Source organism: Elgaria multicarinata, chromosome 9, assembly GCF_023053635.1.
Source record: "Elgaria multicarinata webbii isolate HBS135686 ecotype San Diego chromosome 9, rElgMul1.1.pri, whole genome shotgun sequence".
NCBI classification, from domain to species: Eukaryota; Metazoa; Chordata; class Lepidosauria; order Squamata; family Anguidae; genus Elgaria; species Elgaria multicarinata.
Genome location: NC_086179.1, coordinates 27,323,604 through 27,339,373, shown reverse-complemented (window position 1 = coordinate 27,339,373; position 15,770 = coordinate 27,323,604). Strand labels below are relative to the sequence as shown.

Below are 15,770 nucleotides of genomic sequence, written 5' to 3'. Positions count from 1 at the left end.
CAGCACTCTGAGACGTTTCTCTCTTTCCTGCATTCACCTCAAATCTTTCCACGTCTTTGCTCCCTCCTCCCTTGTAATAGAGGGCAGAAATCAAAAACACCAACAATCCAGCTACTCTGCCAGATTCAAAAAAGAGCCAGATTCATAGTGTGTATAGGCAGCAACCCTATGTACACCAGTCGCTGGGGAACCTGGGAGGGAGGGCGATGTTGAACCATGTCCTGCTTGTGGGTTCCTGGTCAATAGCAGGTTGGCCACTGTGTAAACTGTATGCTGGACTAGATGCTGGACCTTGGCTCTTCTAATGTACTGATGTGAAACGAGTGTGTAACAAAAAATCTGCCTTTCTACTAACCTGAATGCAGGCGGATACATGCGTAGTGTCTCTGCTATCACCATATCCAGGTAGCGGAGTTCATGTATGTTTTGGTAGTCAGGAACATCCTGGGGGTGGGAGGGGGGAGAGAGAGAGAGAGAGAGAGAGAGATCATGTTATGTAATTGTTATTTGTACTGAGATACAAAAGTGGGTAGATAACCCACTTTTCTGTCTTTGCCAGGACTCTCAAGGTGAATAAGTCATCATAAAAGTGTCAAGTATGATGAAACGGCATAAAAACAATAAAACAAATAGCAAATAACAGCTGCAAAAACAAACACTTAGATTATTTCAGATTATCATGGAGTACCTTAATGAAACATGCATCTGAAGAGTATTGTTTTTAATTGACATCTGGAAATGAAAAGGGAAGAAGTCAGCCAGGTTCCCCCACAGGCAAAGACTTCAAATGCCTAGCCGCCGCCACCAAGTATTTCAAATTTGGCTCCCCGACCAGCTGCTTCACAATATATGGTTATAAAACATGGAGCAGGGCTGCCTCTGATCACTGAAATATATTTAGAATACAAAATATCGATTCAGTGTGGCATGGTGGTGAAAGTGTTGGATTTGGACCGAAGAGACCCAAGTTTGGGTTCTCTTTCATCCATGAAGCTCACTGGATGACTGGGCAGGTCACTGTGTACCCTACCTCTCAGGGTTGCTGTGAATGGGGTTAACCCACCAACACCATGTATTCTGCCACCACCTATTCTGTGATGGGTTAATCTCACCGAAGAAAAGCCAGACTACCAATAATGCATTTCCCAGATCACTGGATCTGAAATTTGCCTCCAACAGACAACCTACCCATTGTGGTAGATTTCTGATCCAACAGAGGAATCCTGCTGGTGAATTGTTGGTTCCCTCCTACCCTTGCGCCCCAAATCTGGTCCAGAGGATTGGGGGAATGCTCCAAAACAGCAGGGGAAGTGGTGCTGGAGGCTGCAGCAGGAGGGGAGAAATGGTGAAGATCCCTTCCTCTTCGCCTTCTCATTGGGGAAGCGTTTTGAATGGCACTCGGCTGAGGGAATCTTCCCCGCTAGAGGAGACTAAACTGCAGCTACCTCATTGTGCTTTGTAGTGCATGTGGGTGGGTTATGAGTACCATTTGGATTTTCCTCCTTGAGCACTAAAATGTCTTAGGCACTCCCTGGCCAAAGATCCAGTGATATTATACTCATGCTTGATAATTAGAAAGAAAAATATGTGTGGCATATTCCTGCCCCCAAATGCTTTTCTAGTAATTCATACTGATCTATTCCTGCCCACTTTCGCAACCGGGAAAGGCCCAGAGGCATAAGTATAATTTCATTTTATCGAGTTCCATTCTAGGAAAATTATTGCAACAGCAAAATGGTTATTGAGTCTTACCAGATGAGGGCAGCAAAACTACATGTACAAACTTGGTGAATAAAGCAAAGTACTTTGAATTCAAACAGGCTATCCTAAAAATTGATACAGAATAAACTGCTACAAGACACTTTATGCTCAGTTAAGCCAAACATTCTATAAAGATCTGGGGGGGTGGGTGCGCGCGTGAGTGAGCTTAATCACAGGAACCAGATAGTCCTTTCTTCACTTGAGACTTTGGCTTTTTCACATATTTTATTGATCTTTTTTCACATGTTATTTCTCAACAAAAAGTGCAGAGGAGAAACAGTGCCTGATTCTGGGAGAAAAATGGATGGCAAACCCGACCCTGATGTATGCAGCTATTTGCTTTTTTGCTTGTGCAACTTGGATGAGGAATGGGTCATGGTGAACACAAGGACTCAAAGGCTGCACACGCCATCAGACAATGGTTTCCAAACATGGGCTTCTTCACATGTTTGAAGGAAGCAATGGCAGAGGATGCAGAATCATGATCTTGTACATCTTTCCCCCTCATATTGTGCTGTACCCACAACAGAGTACACACTCCTGAACACACATCGCTTGACAGTAACTTGTAAGTACCCTGGAGCAGAGAGGGAGAATGTGCATCCTCTATCACTGCTTCCTTTAATTTGTCTTATTATATTTTTAACCCTCCCTCCCCATTTTATCCTTGCAACAACCTTGTGAGGCTGAGAGAGGGCGATTGGCTTAAGTACATCCAGTAAGCTTGATAGCTCAGGGGTTTGTTTTTCAACCTGGGTCTCTCACTCTTAGCCTAGCACAGTAACCGCTGTGTCAAACTTGCAAAGTGATTCCCATAACATGAGAGGGCTGTGCATCATCTGCAAATCCAGCCCACAACCTCTTCCATCAATGCTAAGCCATTAGGCCTGTTCAGACATGTTAAACCATGGTTAGGCCCTAACCTTTTTGCAGCAAATGTTTAGTGAGCATGTTTAAACCATGGTTATGTGGCGAGCATGGTCAGCAATCGTTCACACGGCATACTGTCATGGTTCACATGACACGCTAAGCCATAATGTTTAGTTCAAGATACTTAACCACCATGGTTTAGCTTAGCATGTCATCTGAACAGGGTCATATCTATATCTATATAGATATATTGCATAGTCCAGTAATGTAAGAGAGAATATTTAGGATCAGCACTGACCTCTTCTCTCTGAAATGCATCTCTATTTAGTTCAGTCAGAGTCAGCAAAAATGCCAGTAACATTTCTTCATCACACAGATCAAAGTCCACCAAGAGATCAAAGATTGAAGCCCGGATGGCTGACCTTTGCCAGCTTCTAGGAGCAGGATAATCCACCAACAAAACTAGACCCATCTCTGTTTCATACCCAGGCCATCAGAGGTCAAGGAAACCTGATAGTGTTGGGCAGTATTAGCAGCGCTTCACTACAAGCTTTTGCAATAGCCTTATCAATAAACTAAAAGGTTACAGGCAGGGCAGCAACCCTGGGCGAGATTCACACACAATCTTTTGCAGGTTAGCTTCCTCAACCAGGTTTTGTGTTTATGGAGGCTGTGGGGAGGCAGTGATCCTGATTTATAGTGTCTATCCCAAAACCAGCAGAGCAATGCAGAGTCTGGACTGGATCACATATTAATCAGTCCTGTTTAAAAAGTGAGAGTCATTGGGCACGGAGGTGGTAACCAGCCCCCATTCAGGTGGCTAAAATGTGGAAAGCGGTTAATGTGGCTGGCATTTACTTATTCAGGAAGGTGTACCTGGCACGGTCCTCTTTAGACTGTAGCATTTTAGAATGCAGGTGTCTTACTGCATGTTTGATTTCTCTCCCGTTTGAAAAGCTCCCTACCCACAGCAAAAGAGGCATGTCAGAGAGAAGGATTCTAGCCTAGCTTTCTCTCTGATGTGCCCCTTTTCTTTATGGAGAGAGAGCTTTTCGTTTCGGTCTTTTTTTTTATTCAAGGAGACATTGAAGCACGCACCACCCCACTTGTATTCTGAAGCATTAGTTCCAGGAGCTATATAGACTCCACAATCCCACATTTGTGAACCGCCCAGAGAGCTTCGGCTATTGGGCGGTATAAAAATGTAATAAATAAATAAATAAATTTTCAAGAGGGATGGGGCTCTGCTAAAATAAAAGTGAAAACGCTTGGGCATGCAAAAGAAAGGTCAATTCCGGAGTACATCTGCATTGCTCAAATTCTTGTGTATTTTTTAAACCCCCAAAATCCCTCTCTGGACCTTTGAAGGACAACCCCTGGGCCATGTTGCAGAGGTCCTTCTTCATGGGCAGAGAAGGTCTGTTTCCAGTGGCATCCTAGTCGTCTGTTGCTGTCTCCCCTCTGTGACTGCTGCTCCGTCAGCGATACAGAGTGAGGGGAAAGGGGCGGGTTGGGGACAAATCAAGGGAGGTGTTTGGGTCCCCAGAATCCACCCCCCTTCCCCCACCCCACCTGGCTGTTCTGAGCTTTAGCAAGTCTCTGGAAGGAGTGGTTCCTTTGCCAAGAATTCTCCCTTCCCTGACCCTGTAGGATTGATCTGCTTGTATGTAAGTTCATTAAACTTACATTAAAACAGCACTAACTCCATTAAGACAACCTTTCTGTTTGTTTGGATAAAACCAACCAACCAAAAGTGTTTATTTAGCCCAAAGATCTTTCCCCATTTTAGTATATAGCAACAGTTACCAGACCAAAACAATAAAACAAAGGATAAATTAAGACATAAAGGACAAATTAAACAGAATATATAATACATCTAATCCTAAAGAAATTAATTAAAAATGAAACATAACATAAAATCAGCAACCAACTTTTCACACTGCCCATACCATTTATCCCACCCAGCCCTACCACCCAACAATTGTTACTGTCAACTGCAATTTCAACTTAATAGCTGAAGCAAGATATTTGGCTCTTCTTTCTATTTCTGCCTTATTTATGTATATCAAGAAACACGAAAGATAAAACCCAACCGCCCTTCCAGACAGCAAAATAAGTAACAGAGTTATAAAATGGGCCTGGATATCATTATAAAAACAACTCTCCAATAAAATATGTTCCACTATTTCATACGAAAACAGGAGTGTCTGGTCCTATTGCTCCTTTTCCATCATCCACATCTTCGCAGGGTTCTCACCTTCACCTCCACCCTGCTTTTTAAAAACCCAGCTGTGTCCACATCCACCCATTCAACATTCCACAATAAAGGAAAAAATGGTTTAATTTTGTTTGTTTTTATGATGTATGTTGCCCTGAGAGCTTCAGCTATAGCATGACTCAGAAATGAAACTAGGCTAAATCTGCCCATAGAGTAGGTGTTAAGGAACTCCTTTCAGCCCAAAGGCTAGATTCAATTTCAGAGCTCTCGGGGGCCACAGTGCAGTGGCAGGAGGCAAAAGGGGCAGGCCAAAATCAAAAGGGGGTGGGACAGAAAATTCAACATACTGTAATTCTTAGGGCCAGTAATTAAGCCCTAGCAGAGGCAATTCACTTCTTAGAACAGAGGGTGGGGGGACTGCACAAAACTCGGAAAACTATCACTTAATCATTGGGAGAAAGGGGGTTCCCCAGAGGGAAAGTGGTGTTGTCATCTGGGGAACTCTGGAGGGCTGAATTTGGTTCCTGGGGGCTGTCTTCACAGCGCTGGGTTGGCCGCCTCCCTTGTCAACCTTGCGCTTTCTCTCCTGGGGCGGCATTGGGCCATCCGGGTCCTGGTAGAAGGTGACCACTTGTGAGTTGCCTTCCACGTGGGTCCGCCCTGCGGGTTGACCCCAAATTGGCCCCAGAGCGATGGTGGAAGTGCCGTGTTGATGTTGCTCTGCTTGAAAAAGTCAGGGTAAATCCCTGACTTTTTCAAAGCGCAGCAATGTGGGGAAGCCCTGTGGTGGCTCCGAAGCTGCACCTGCGTCATCTAACTGATGCGGTGCAGATCCACAGTTACCGTGGGGCTTTCCCAGCAAACAGCCAGCCCCCTGGTCAGGCCAGATTTGGCCGTCTGGATTGAAGTCCACCACCCCTCTCTTAAAAGTCTCACAGCAGCTGAATCTCCCACCATTTTTGTATTGTGATTTTATTTGGCACTTGATCTTGCTGGCCATAGAAATATCCAGGAGTATTTACTGCAGATGTTTTAAAATATGGAATGCTGAAGCCTCTTTTCCCCTTCTTCGCCCTCCCCCCACCTGATCTCAGCAGACATTTGTGGTATCACTTAGAAGTCAGACGATAAATTTAAATCATTTCTCCTCCAGCTGGCATTTGCAGCACGGAGGTGACAGCGCTTTAAATTAAGGTCTGTGGATATAAAAGGCCCATGTGTTTAGTTTAATCAAATGTTCATTTCCTCAAGTTTGTGTTTATATTAAAAGGCATCGGCACCAGTGTGGATTTTCTCTCCCCCACCCACCCACAACAAAGGCGATCATGTGGATTCTGAACAGAGTTCCCTTTCAACTCTTTTTCATCTCCCAGGCTTTGTACGCTACGCAGGCGGCACCAGGAAGGGTGCAGGCCCATCACATCTGTGCAGAATGCGAGAAAGTGCACCCTCGCTAGGGAGTCCGGCTTTGAAGGGGAAAGGAGGGTTTGTTCGTTTTAAATAACTTTGAAACCCCAATCTGACGCGTATCTGGACCAACCGAAAGAGCATGGTGGAAAAGGCATCGTGAATGTTGCTGACATTGCAACTTCTACTGTTGTACTGGCAAGCAGTGCAAGACGATGCTAAACATGGTTTCAATGCTACTGTTTGCCGCTGTTGCTATATTAATTGTACAGGAAGGTGTTCAGGCATCATTATTATGCAGGACAGAAAGCAGAGCAGCAGGGCACGGGAGGGACAGTCTGTTGTGTTCAGGCACAGTGATTTGACAGTGGGTCTAATTACAGTAACTAAAATGATCAAGGGGCTGGAGCATCTCCCTTACGAGGGAAGGTTACAACAGCTGGCATTGTTTAACTTGGGGGGGAAAGCAAGGAAGGGGAGACATGATGGAGGAGTCCAAAATTATGCATGATGTGGAGAAAGTGGATAGGGAAACATTTTTCTCCCCTTCTCATAACGCTAGAACCCGGGGTTATCCCGTGAAGCTCACTGGTGGGAGATTCAGGACAGATAAATGGAAGTACTTCTTTACACAGTGCGTAATTAAACTATGGAACTCGCTACCACAAAATATGGTGATGGCCACCAATTTGGGTGGCTTTAAAAGGAGGTTAGACAAACTCCTGTAGAAGAAGGCGATCAATGGCTACTAGTCCTGATAACTATGTGCTACCTCCACTAGCAGGGGCAGTGAGCCTATTTACAACGGTTGCTGGGGAACATGGATGGGAGGGTGCTGTTGCACTCATGTCTTGCTTGTGGGTTTGCCATGGGCAGCTGGTTGGCCACTATGTGAACAGAATTCTGGACTAGGTCTGATCCAGCATGATTCTCCTTATGTTCTTATGTAAAGTACAGCCCAGCTTAGAGTGGGCATTTGTCCCCTTTTACAGAGGACAGTCCTCTATTTGTAGGGATGTCTGAAGACTGTTTTAAAAGTATCCTCTGTTTGAAGGGCTGTCTACTATAAGACCAGTATAAAGGTAAAGAACCTTCAGTAGGAAAAGCTGAGCCTTGACGTCGCCCATCAACAGCACCTGGACAGCCAACTAAGCAAGGCACACGGCTCACCTGATCACACTCTTCCACCCCATATACTGTATTTCTATTTACATTATAATTATTCCTAATTTTACATCTATGCATATAAATTAGCATGTGCACATTTTATGCAGATGTGTCCTCTTTTTGGTTCTGCCTGCCTGTTTTCTTTTGGGTAATTCGCAAATGGCCTCCCTCTCAGCCACCAGACTCTTCTCCCTCCCTTGGACAGAGAAACTCCATTGCAGGCTTGTGCTAAGAGCCTTACCAGGAAACAATATAGAATCCTGTTGTATTGCCAGTACTTACAGGAAGCCCGAATCAAGATTCAACACGTAGGGAGGAAGCAGGACAGAATACGACTAGTTTTTGTACCTTCCTTTTATCTGTCTTGTACCAATCAGCTTCGTGGGGTGGCCCTGGGCTCTAATATTATGGGAGAGACAGAAAAATGTCTCCCTATCCACTCTCTTCTCACCATGCACATTTTCAACCTTGCATATTTTAATGTCTTCCCTTACTCGCCTTTTCTCCTAGCTAAATAATCCCAGCTGTTGTAATTAGTGCTGTGAAAACCTCAGGCCTCAGATTCGGAAATCTGAATTATGGAGGCCATTTTATGGTGGATCTTCCATTTTATGATGGATCCACCATTTCCTTGCACAGTCCTAGGCTCCCACACAACCTACAACTCCCAGCATGCAGTGCCTGGGAGGGGTACATTTACCTGGGCCCAGAAACAGACAGCATACATGTCCTTGCCACCGCCTCCTCCCCGCAATCGCTGGTTTCTCCATGGGCAGCTCTTGGGGGGAAGCAGGTGGCTGCAGGGCACCTGCAGAACACGTGGGGACCCCTCCAAAGTTAATGGAGTATTCTGGATTGTGGCAGCAGTGGCCGATCGTGTGGAGAAGCCGTATGGCGGGGACGAGGCAGTGGCGAATACACATATGCCCTCTGTTCCTGGGCCCTGGTAAGTGCACCCCCCAGGCACTGCATGCTGGGAGTTGTAGGCTATATGGGGGCCTATGGCTATGCAAGGAAATGGCTGATCCACCATAAAATGGCCTCAGTAATTCAGATTTCCTAATCCAAGTCCTGAGGCTTGCACAGCCCTAGTTGCAATCCCTTCATTGGCATGGTACCCCTGGATCATTTTAGTTGCTCTTTTCTGCACTTTTCTTCCCCCCTAACTCTACAATATCCTTTTATTTTTAGGTGCAGTACACAATATTTTAAGTGAAGTCGCACCAAAGATTTATACAAGGGCAGTATGATATTGGCAGTTTTATTTTCAATTCCTTTCCTAATTATACCTAACACGTAGCTTGCCTTTTTAACAGCAGCTGCACACTGGGTTGACATTTTCATTGAGTTGCTCACTGTAACCTCAAGCTTTTTTTCTCAGTCAGTACTGCTAGCTCAGACCCAACAGCAGATACATGCAGTTGGGATTTTTTGCCCCAACGTGCCTCACTTTACACTTGCTTATCTTGAACCACATTTATTTATTTATTGCATTTTTATACCGCCCAATAGCCGAAGCTCTCTGGGCGGTTCATTTGCCATTTGGATGGCCAGTTTTCCAGTTTGGAGAGATCCTTTTGTAGCTCCTCACAATCCCATTTTGTTGTAACCACCCAGTATAATTTGGTGCCATTGTAAGACCTGGCTGCTTCACCGCTCGCTCCTAATTCCAGGTCATTTATTAATAAATTGAAAAGCATTGGTTCCCATACAGATCCCTGTGGGACCCCACTGTGTACAACCTTCAGTTTACATCCCATCTCAGGCATGAAGGCCAAATCCGCTTTTGCCCACTAGGGTCTGTGAAAAACATACACAGCCACCCTTCCGACAAGCTTTTGCCCTTGTATAAATTCGACAAGCTTTTGTAAATGGGTATGTAAAACAAGCATAACTATTTTTCTCTTACTTGGAGCAAATATATCAGTACATTCAGATTAGATTTCTTGGGAATTAAAGGAAGCCATTGTATGTAATAACAAAAATAAAATCAAGAACACTCCACCAGAGGGGGATAATTATTATTTACTCTGACAAGGGGAAACTTCATTTTCACAGTGGAGCACTAAACATTTCTGTGGTGCATTATAGCTGTATAACACACCTTATAATGCCACTTCACTTTTGTATAGTACCTTTTGTCTGAGGTGCTCAAAAGCATTTGATAGAGATTAATATAATTAATAGTCCTCTCCATCCTCATGTCATTAGGAACTATAAAGTACATATTATCTCCATCTTACACAGGGGGAAAAGCAGAATTGCCTACATCAAGTGCTTAAAAATTAGGAAATTGACTTCAGGCCCTGAGTTTGTAAGAACAGCATTCCCTTGGGTTGTATGATTTAAGATTTAATCTATATGTGGCTGAACATTTAAAATCACTGACTTCAGTTTAGCTCAGACGGTTTCAAGGACTGTGTTTCAAGCTCACAGACTGAGCTGCATGTGTTCACAAGGGTGCCGTTTGGCCTGTGTCACATGGAGCCAAAATTGGCACTTCGTCACTGTAAAAATATCCCCTAGACCCCCTAAACCAAGGTGGCTCCACAAGCCTTGTCTGACACCCTCCACCCCGAACCCTAGGGGGATAAAATGCTGTGCATGTGGGTCTGGGAGCCTTTTTGGCTAAAAGGTAGGATATAAATACTAGAAAGGAAGGAAGAAAAAGCAAGCAAGCAAGGCCTCCTGTACCACCTCACTAGGCTGTTGGCAAGTATTATTTATTTATTTTTTAAAAGAAACAAAGTACAAAATAAACCATGGCTGGTCAATAAGGGAAGGCTTCCTGGAACAGTGACATTTTCAGGAGGCGCTGGAATAAAAGTTGGCACCTGCCTGACCTCCAGAGGCAGGGAATTCCATAGGAGGGGGGCCACCACACTGGCTCTTCCCCCGGTGGACTCCAATCGCTCGAAAGTTCTATGTGGAACCATCATGTGGAACCAAGTATTAATGGCCAATATCCCTCTCTATGTATGTGATGAACTTCATGTGAATTCAGGTATACCCTAAAACTGGCCCCACTTGTACAATGGTCCTCATTCCCCCTGTAACAGTACAATTCTATGCATGTCTGCTCTGAACTTATTCCCATTGAGTTCAGTAAGGCTTGCTTCCCAGGTAAGTGGGTATAGGATTGCAGCCAAAGACTATGTAAAGAGAAGGGGTTGTTTCAAACTGTTTTATGCTTTCTTATGGTACTTCCATTTTCTCCCACTCTTTTTTTTGGTTATTGATCTTAAATATCTTTCTTTTTAATGTGAACCTTGGGATTCCCGAGATCGGTTACCTGACCTACACATTGCTTCCGCTAATGTGCCTAGCCATTTTTGTTCCATTTTCTAAACTTTGAAGGAGAGAAAAAAGAAAGTTAGCAATTGGGCACTGATTTAGTAGAGATTTGAAAGTTTTGGGGTTTTTTTAAAAGTACCTCCCTCTCCAAGTTTAATTCCCTTAGCCGTGATGCGCCTTCTTGTTTGAGAATTAGGGAGCATATAGAGGCAATGACCGGCTAGTTGTGAGTAAATATACAAACATGCCCAGTTGAGAAAATCACCTAAGGTGATGAGCTCTGGTGAGCCTTGTCCTTACAAACTCCTCCTCCTTTGTGTGCAACACAGGAGGAGTGTGAAAGTTTCCAGTTTCCCTTTAGAACAAGCAACAATTCTGTCACATGTGAAATTGGACTACTGTTACTTGTTCAAACCAAACTTAATTAAAACGATCGTAGAAAGCATGGTTTGATCCTGGTTTGTTTTAGCTAACTTTGATTAGAACAAACCACAGTTCTCCAAGTTTAGATGTAAAATGAAACTGTGGTTTGTTCTAAAGTGAAAGCAGAAGCTTTCAGTATCCTCCCCTCACGCACAAGGGAAGAGGAGAGGAGAGATTGCGACCTTTGACATCAACAGAGCTTTCTTACAAACATACCTTATTTAAGTGTTTGATTGATATTCTACCCTTCCTCACAAAGAACCCAGGGTGACTAACATTACACCACATAAACATTAAAATTATGACTGCAAAAATCACAAATATATAATAATAAAATACAGCAAAGCCATCAACACAAGCCATCAATCAAATAAATAAATAAATAGAGCTCTTGCCTATACCCCCAAAGCCTGCACTAATAAACAGGTCTTTCACTGGCACCTAAATTATAACAGTGTGAGAGACAGCTGAATTTCTATTGGAAGAGAGTTCCATTTCTGGGGTACTGCCAGCGAGAAGGCCCTGCCACATGTGTTAGCTCCACAGGCCATATTCCTCCTTAGCCAATCTTAAATCCCAGGGTGGTTGGTAGTCCTTCAAATACATGGGTCCTGAGCCATTTAGGGCTTTGTATACTTGTACTAACATCTTGAATTGGGTTAGGGTGAAACCTTAGCCAGTACAGAGATTTCAAAACTGGTGTTACATGCTCACATCTCATTGTACCTGTCAACACATGGGCAACAGCATTCTGCACCAGATGCAGCCTCCACACTGCCTTCAAGGGAAGCTCCACAAAGAGAACATTGCAATAGATAAATTGGGAAGTTATCAGAGCATGTTCTACTGTTGTAAGTTACCCCAGGTCCCAAACCACCCACAGCTGGCAAACCAACCACAGCTGCCCATAAATACTCCTCACGACTAAGGCCATCTGGGCCTCCAGTGACAGCTTTGAATTGAGAGTAGTTCCAGTCTATGTACCTGCTCTGTCAATGGGTGTGTGTAGGGTGTGTGTGCTACCTCCTCCCTGACAGCCATCTACCTAATTCCCAGACTGGGAACCACTTAACAGAGAGCATCAGTCTTATCAGGATTTAACTCCATTTTATTGGACCTCATCCAGCCCACCACTGCCTCCAGGCACCAGTCCAGCACTTGCAAAGCCTCTCCTGATTCAGATGGAATGGAGAGAGAGAGAGCTGGGTGTCATCCACATATTGGTGACACTGTGCTCCAAATCCCCATACGATGCAAACTCAGTGGGTTAACATATATTTTAAATAGCTTAGGAGACCAGATGGAATCTTGTAGGACACCCTGAGTGGAGAGCCTAAACATTATAGGAAATTCTAAACCAGGGTTAGGCAATCTTCTTGGGTCATGGGTGTATTTTGCAATTTAAGAAACTGTCTTGGGCACTACCACAAAATGGCTGCTATGAGAGGAGTGGCAAAGGACAAGTAACTTGACCAAAAGACTGTATACAAGGTAGCAGGGGGGTGTCTGAGCATCAACACACTATAACTAAGGTGACCATATGAAAAGGAGGACAGTATCTTTAACAGTTGCCTAGAAAAGGGAATTTCAGCAGGTGTCATTTGTATATATGGAGAATCTGGTGAAATTCCCTCTTCATCACAACTGTTAAAGTTGCAGGAGCTATACTAGAGTGATCAGATACAAAAGAGGGCAGGGCACCTGCAGCTTTAACTGTTGTGATTAAGAGGAAATTTCACCAGGTTCCCCATATATACAAATGACACCTGCTGAAATTTCCTGTTCAATTCAACTGTTAAAATACAGGAGCCCTGTCCTCCTTTTCATATGGTCACCCTACTATAACAATTGCTTTGAATGCCCAGTTTTCAGACCAGAAACCTATTTCACAGTAATCTCAGCTGCAGGTAAGAAAATGTCTTAATTTTCAAAAGAAGGGGGAGAAACAGGACACATTAGTAGGCACCAAGAAAGATGTCCAGGCCACCACTTTGCCTACTCCTGTTCTAAATGGTATATGTTCTCTGTCCTGTACAAATCTGCTTTCACATTTGTTTAGAGAGAGAGAGCAAGGTCAGCTTTTAGCTTTGACACATCAGTGTGCAGAATTCAGTGTTTATCACATCAGTTAGAATGCTAGGAATCACCACTTTAAAAATGTTAATTTAGAAGGCAGCAATTTTAAACACACTTACTAGGGAGTAAGAGAACATGCTTCTGGGAAGGCATGCGTAGCATAGGACTGGGCTGTAAATGTGAATTGTTTGCGTGTGAAAATATGTGGCATGGACTTTGATGAGCCAGAAATTGACAAACTGCATAGCTCTTTGATCTTCACCCATGGCTAGCACAAACACAATAATCTATGCAAAATAAATCAATATATGAATATATAAAGCTCCTTCAGACCGGGGTGGGTAGTGTTCCTTTATCATAGCTCTGCTTCCTGCTTCTCTTCCACATTTGCATTGAGCTGTAATTATACAAGAAAGAGAGCAGAGACTATATGACTTTTTCAGCTCAATTGAGCTGAATGGGACAGCACCCTCTATTGGTCATTTTATATCATGATTTTGCCTGCACATGGCAAGAAAACCTGACAAATATCGATATATTCCAGAAGTCGGGTGTTCTGAGGCCTTTTACGTTGGACAAGGAAAACCTGGGTTCAACACTTCACCTAGGCATGGAGCTTACTAGGTGAATCTTGGGTTAGATCCATCCCACAGCCTAATCTGTCTCATAGGGTTGTTGTGAAGATATACAGGAGGAGAACCATGTACGCTGCTGCTGATTTTATCCTGGTTGTGTTTTTATATTGTGGTTTATATCATGCTTTTATACTATTTGTTTTATACTAAATGGTTTTAATTTTTGTGAACCGCCCAGACAGCTTCGGCTATTGGGCGGTATAAAAATGCAATAAATAAAAACAAATAAATAAATAATGCAGCCCTGAGGTCCTTGGAGAAAGAGGGCATGGCATAAAGTTATTATATAGACAGACAGAGAGATAGCTGACTTTCACTAGCCACATAAACTTCAATTCCCAATGTAAAAGTGCAGTTCTGTCCATGTCTATGGCCATGTTGATTTGGAGAAAGGAGCATGACTTTAGCAATCGTTTTCCTAATTCAGTTTAGGGAGGAACATAACACTTTGAACCTACAGCATGACTCCTAGAGTGATTCCAATGGCTGTATGTGTAGGGAAATGGCAGGGAAACAGACTGTCATCACAACTAGATCACAGACAGGCACAGGTATTGCCACCAAATTCTGCTGTCTGTTGTTTATGGCAGACGATTCATATGGTTGACACACATGCAGAACACTTTGATAACCATGGTGCAAAACGTTATATTGGATCAAAGCAGGACCGCAAGATCCAAGATTTGTGCCCACCCTGCTAGAGCTTCCCCCCTCCCACCTTTCTCTCCCCCTTTCAAGCCCCATAGGACAGCCTGCCCATCTGTTTATGATTTACCCTTTACAATGCCTTGCTCCCGATTGCATAGATAAACACACTGGTTATTTCACAGGCAGCTGGTTAGCTCTAATTACACTGTAACTACATCAGAACCATGGAAACCTTTACCACCCTAGGAGAAGAAAAGAGGTGTCTAAAAAGAGCTACGCAGGAAACATTATCCTGATTTTGTTTACCCTCCTAGAGCAAACCTGTCCTCTGGCCTTTAATCCTGCTGGTCACAATAAAGCACTTTCAGATAGAATGAAAACATAATAATTAAAATTTCATAATCCCATATACCAGGGGAGAAAAAGCTGACAACGGCATCTTTTCAGGGCTTACAAAAAAAGTAGATGTGGAAAAGCAGCCTGGATCTTTCAGCCTTCAGTGGATACATTCTGGGATCCAAATATCTTGGCAGAAATCTCTCTGTCTGTCTGTCTGTCTGTCTGTCTGTGTGTGTGTGTGTGTGTGTGTGTGTGTGTGTGTGTGTGTGTTATCACAATTTCATCATGGTTCCAGGGACTTTCCTAGAATAAATGTGTGACAGACTTTTAGGAAGGAAACAAACATTTCCTCTATGGAAGGATGGCCAGATGGATCTACTTCATTTTTTGCTGGAACCTAAAAATCCACCAACCAGAGCCTAGTGCAAAAGGCATAGACGTAAAATTAAAGAATTCGGAGCCCAGGATATTGTTTTGAGTGCCAGAACTAAAGTGGAGCTCACAGTCCTTCTACACTCACGTTTTGTTCATGTCAGTGGTACAATTTTTGGAGGGGTCATACTGCTAATGCTGGACAATTTGTACACAATCAGGAGTCTGAAATCTACTACAAATCACCCAGAGATCTACCGGTAGATCCAAATCTACCTTCTGCCCACCCTTGGGGAAAATGCCATTGGAATTCTGGGCTTACTGAGCATCAAAATGGCTATAAGAATGCTTTCACATCAAGACTTTCCTATATGAATAGTACTTGCCTTGAGGTAACTGGAAATATTTTAGGAGAGACCCACTAAGAGACCCCAAAGAAAGAAAGAGAAATCAATCAATCAATTATTATCAGGCTTACTGTTTATCAGACCCTAATTCTCTTTATCTGCCAGAATGTGATTTTACTGGCTAAAGTAGTAAAATAATGGAGGGAAGGATGG

The 15,770-nt window shown here is 43.5% G+C and overlaps 1 protein-coding gene across 1 annotated transcript in view; it reads right to left on the bottom strand.

Annotated features, from left to right (window-relative positions):
* The window catches only part of TBXAS1 (thromboxane A synthase 1), a 290,659-nt gene that overhangs the window by 6,175 nt on the left and 268,714 nt on the right, over positions 1 to 15,770 (bottom strand). Inside the window, exon 11 of the mRNA XM_063133347.1 lies at positions 356 to 444. Coding sequence (XP_062989417.1) covers positions 356 to 444 — 89 coding nt within the window. The remainder of the gene's footprint in view (positions 1 to 355; positions 445 to 15,770) is intronic.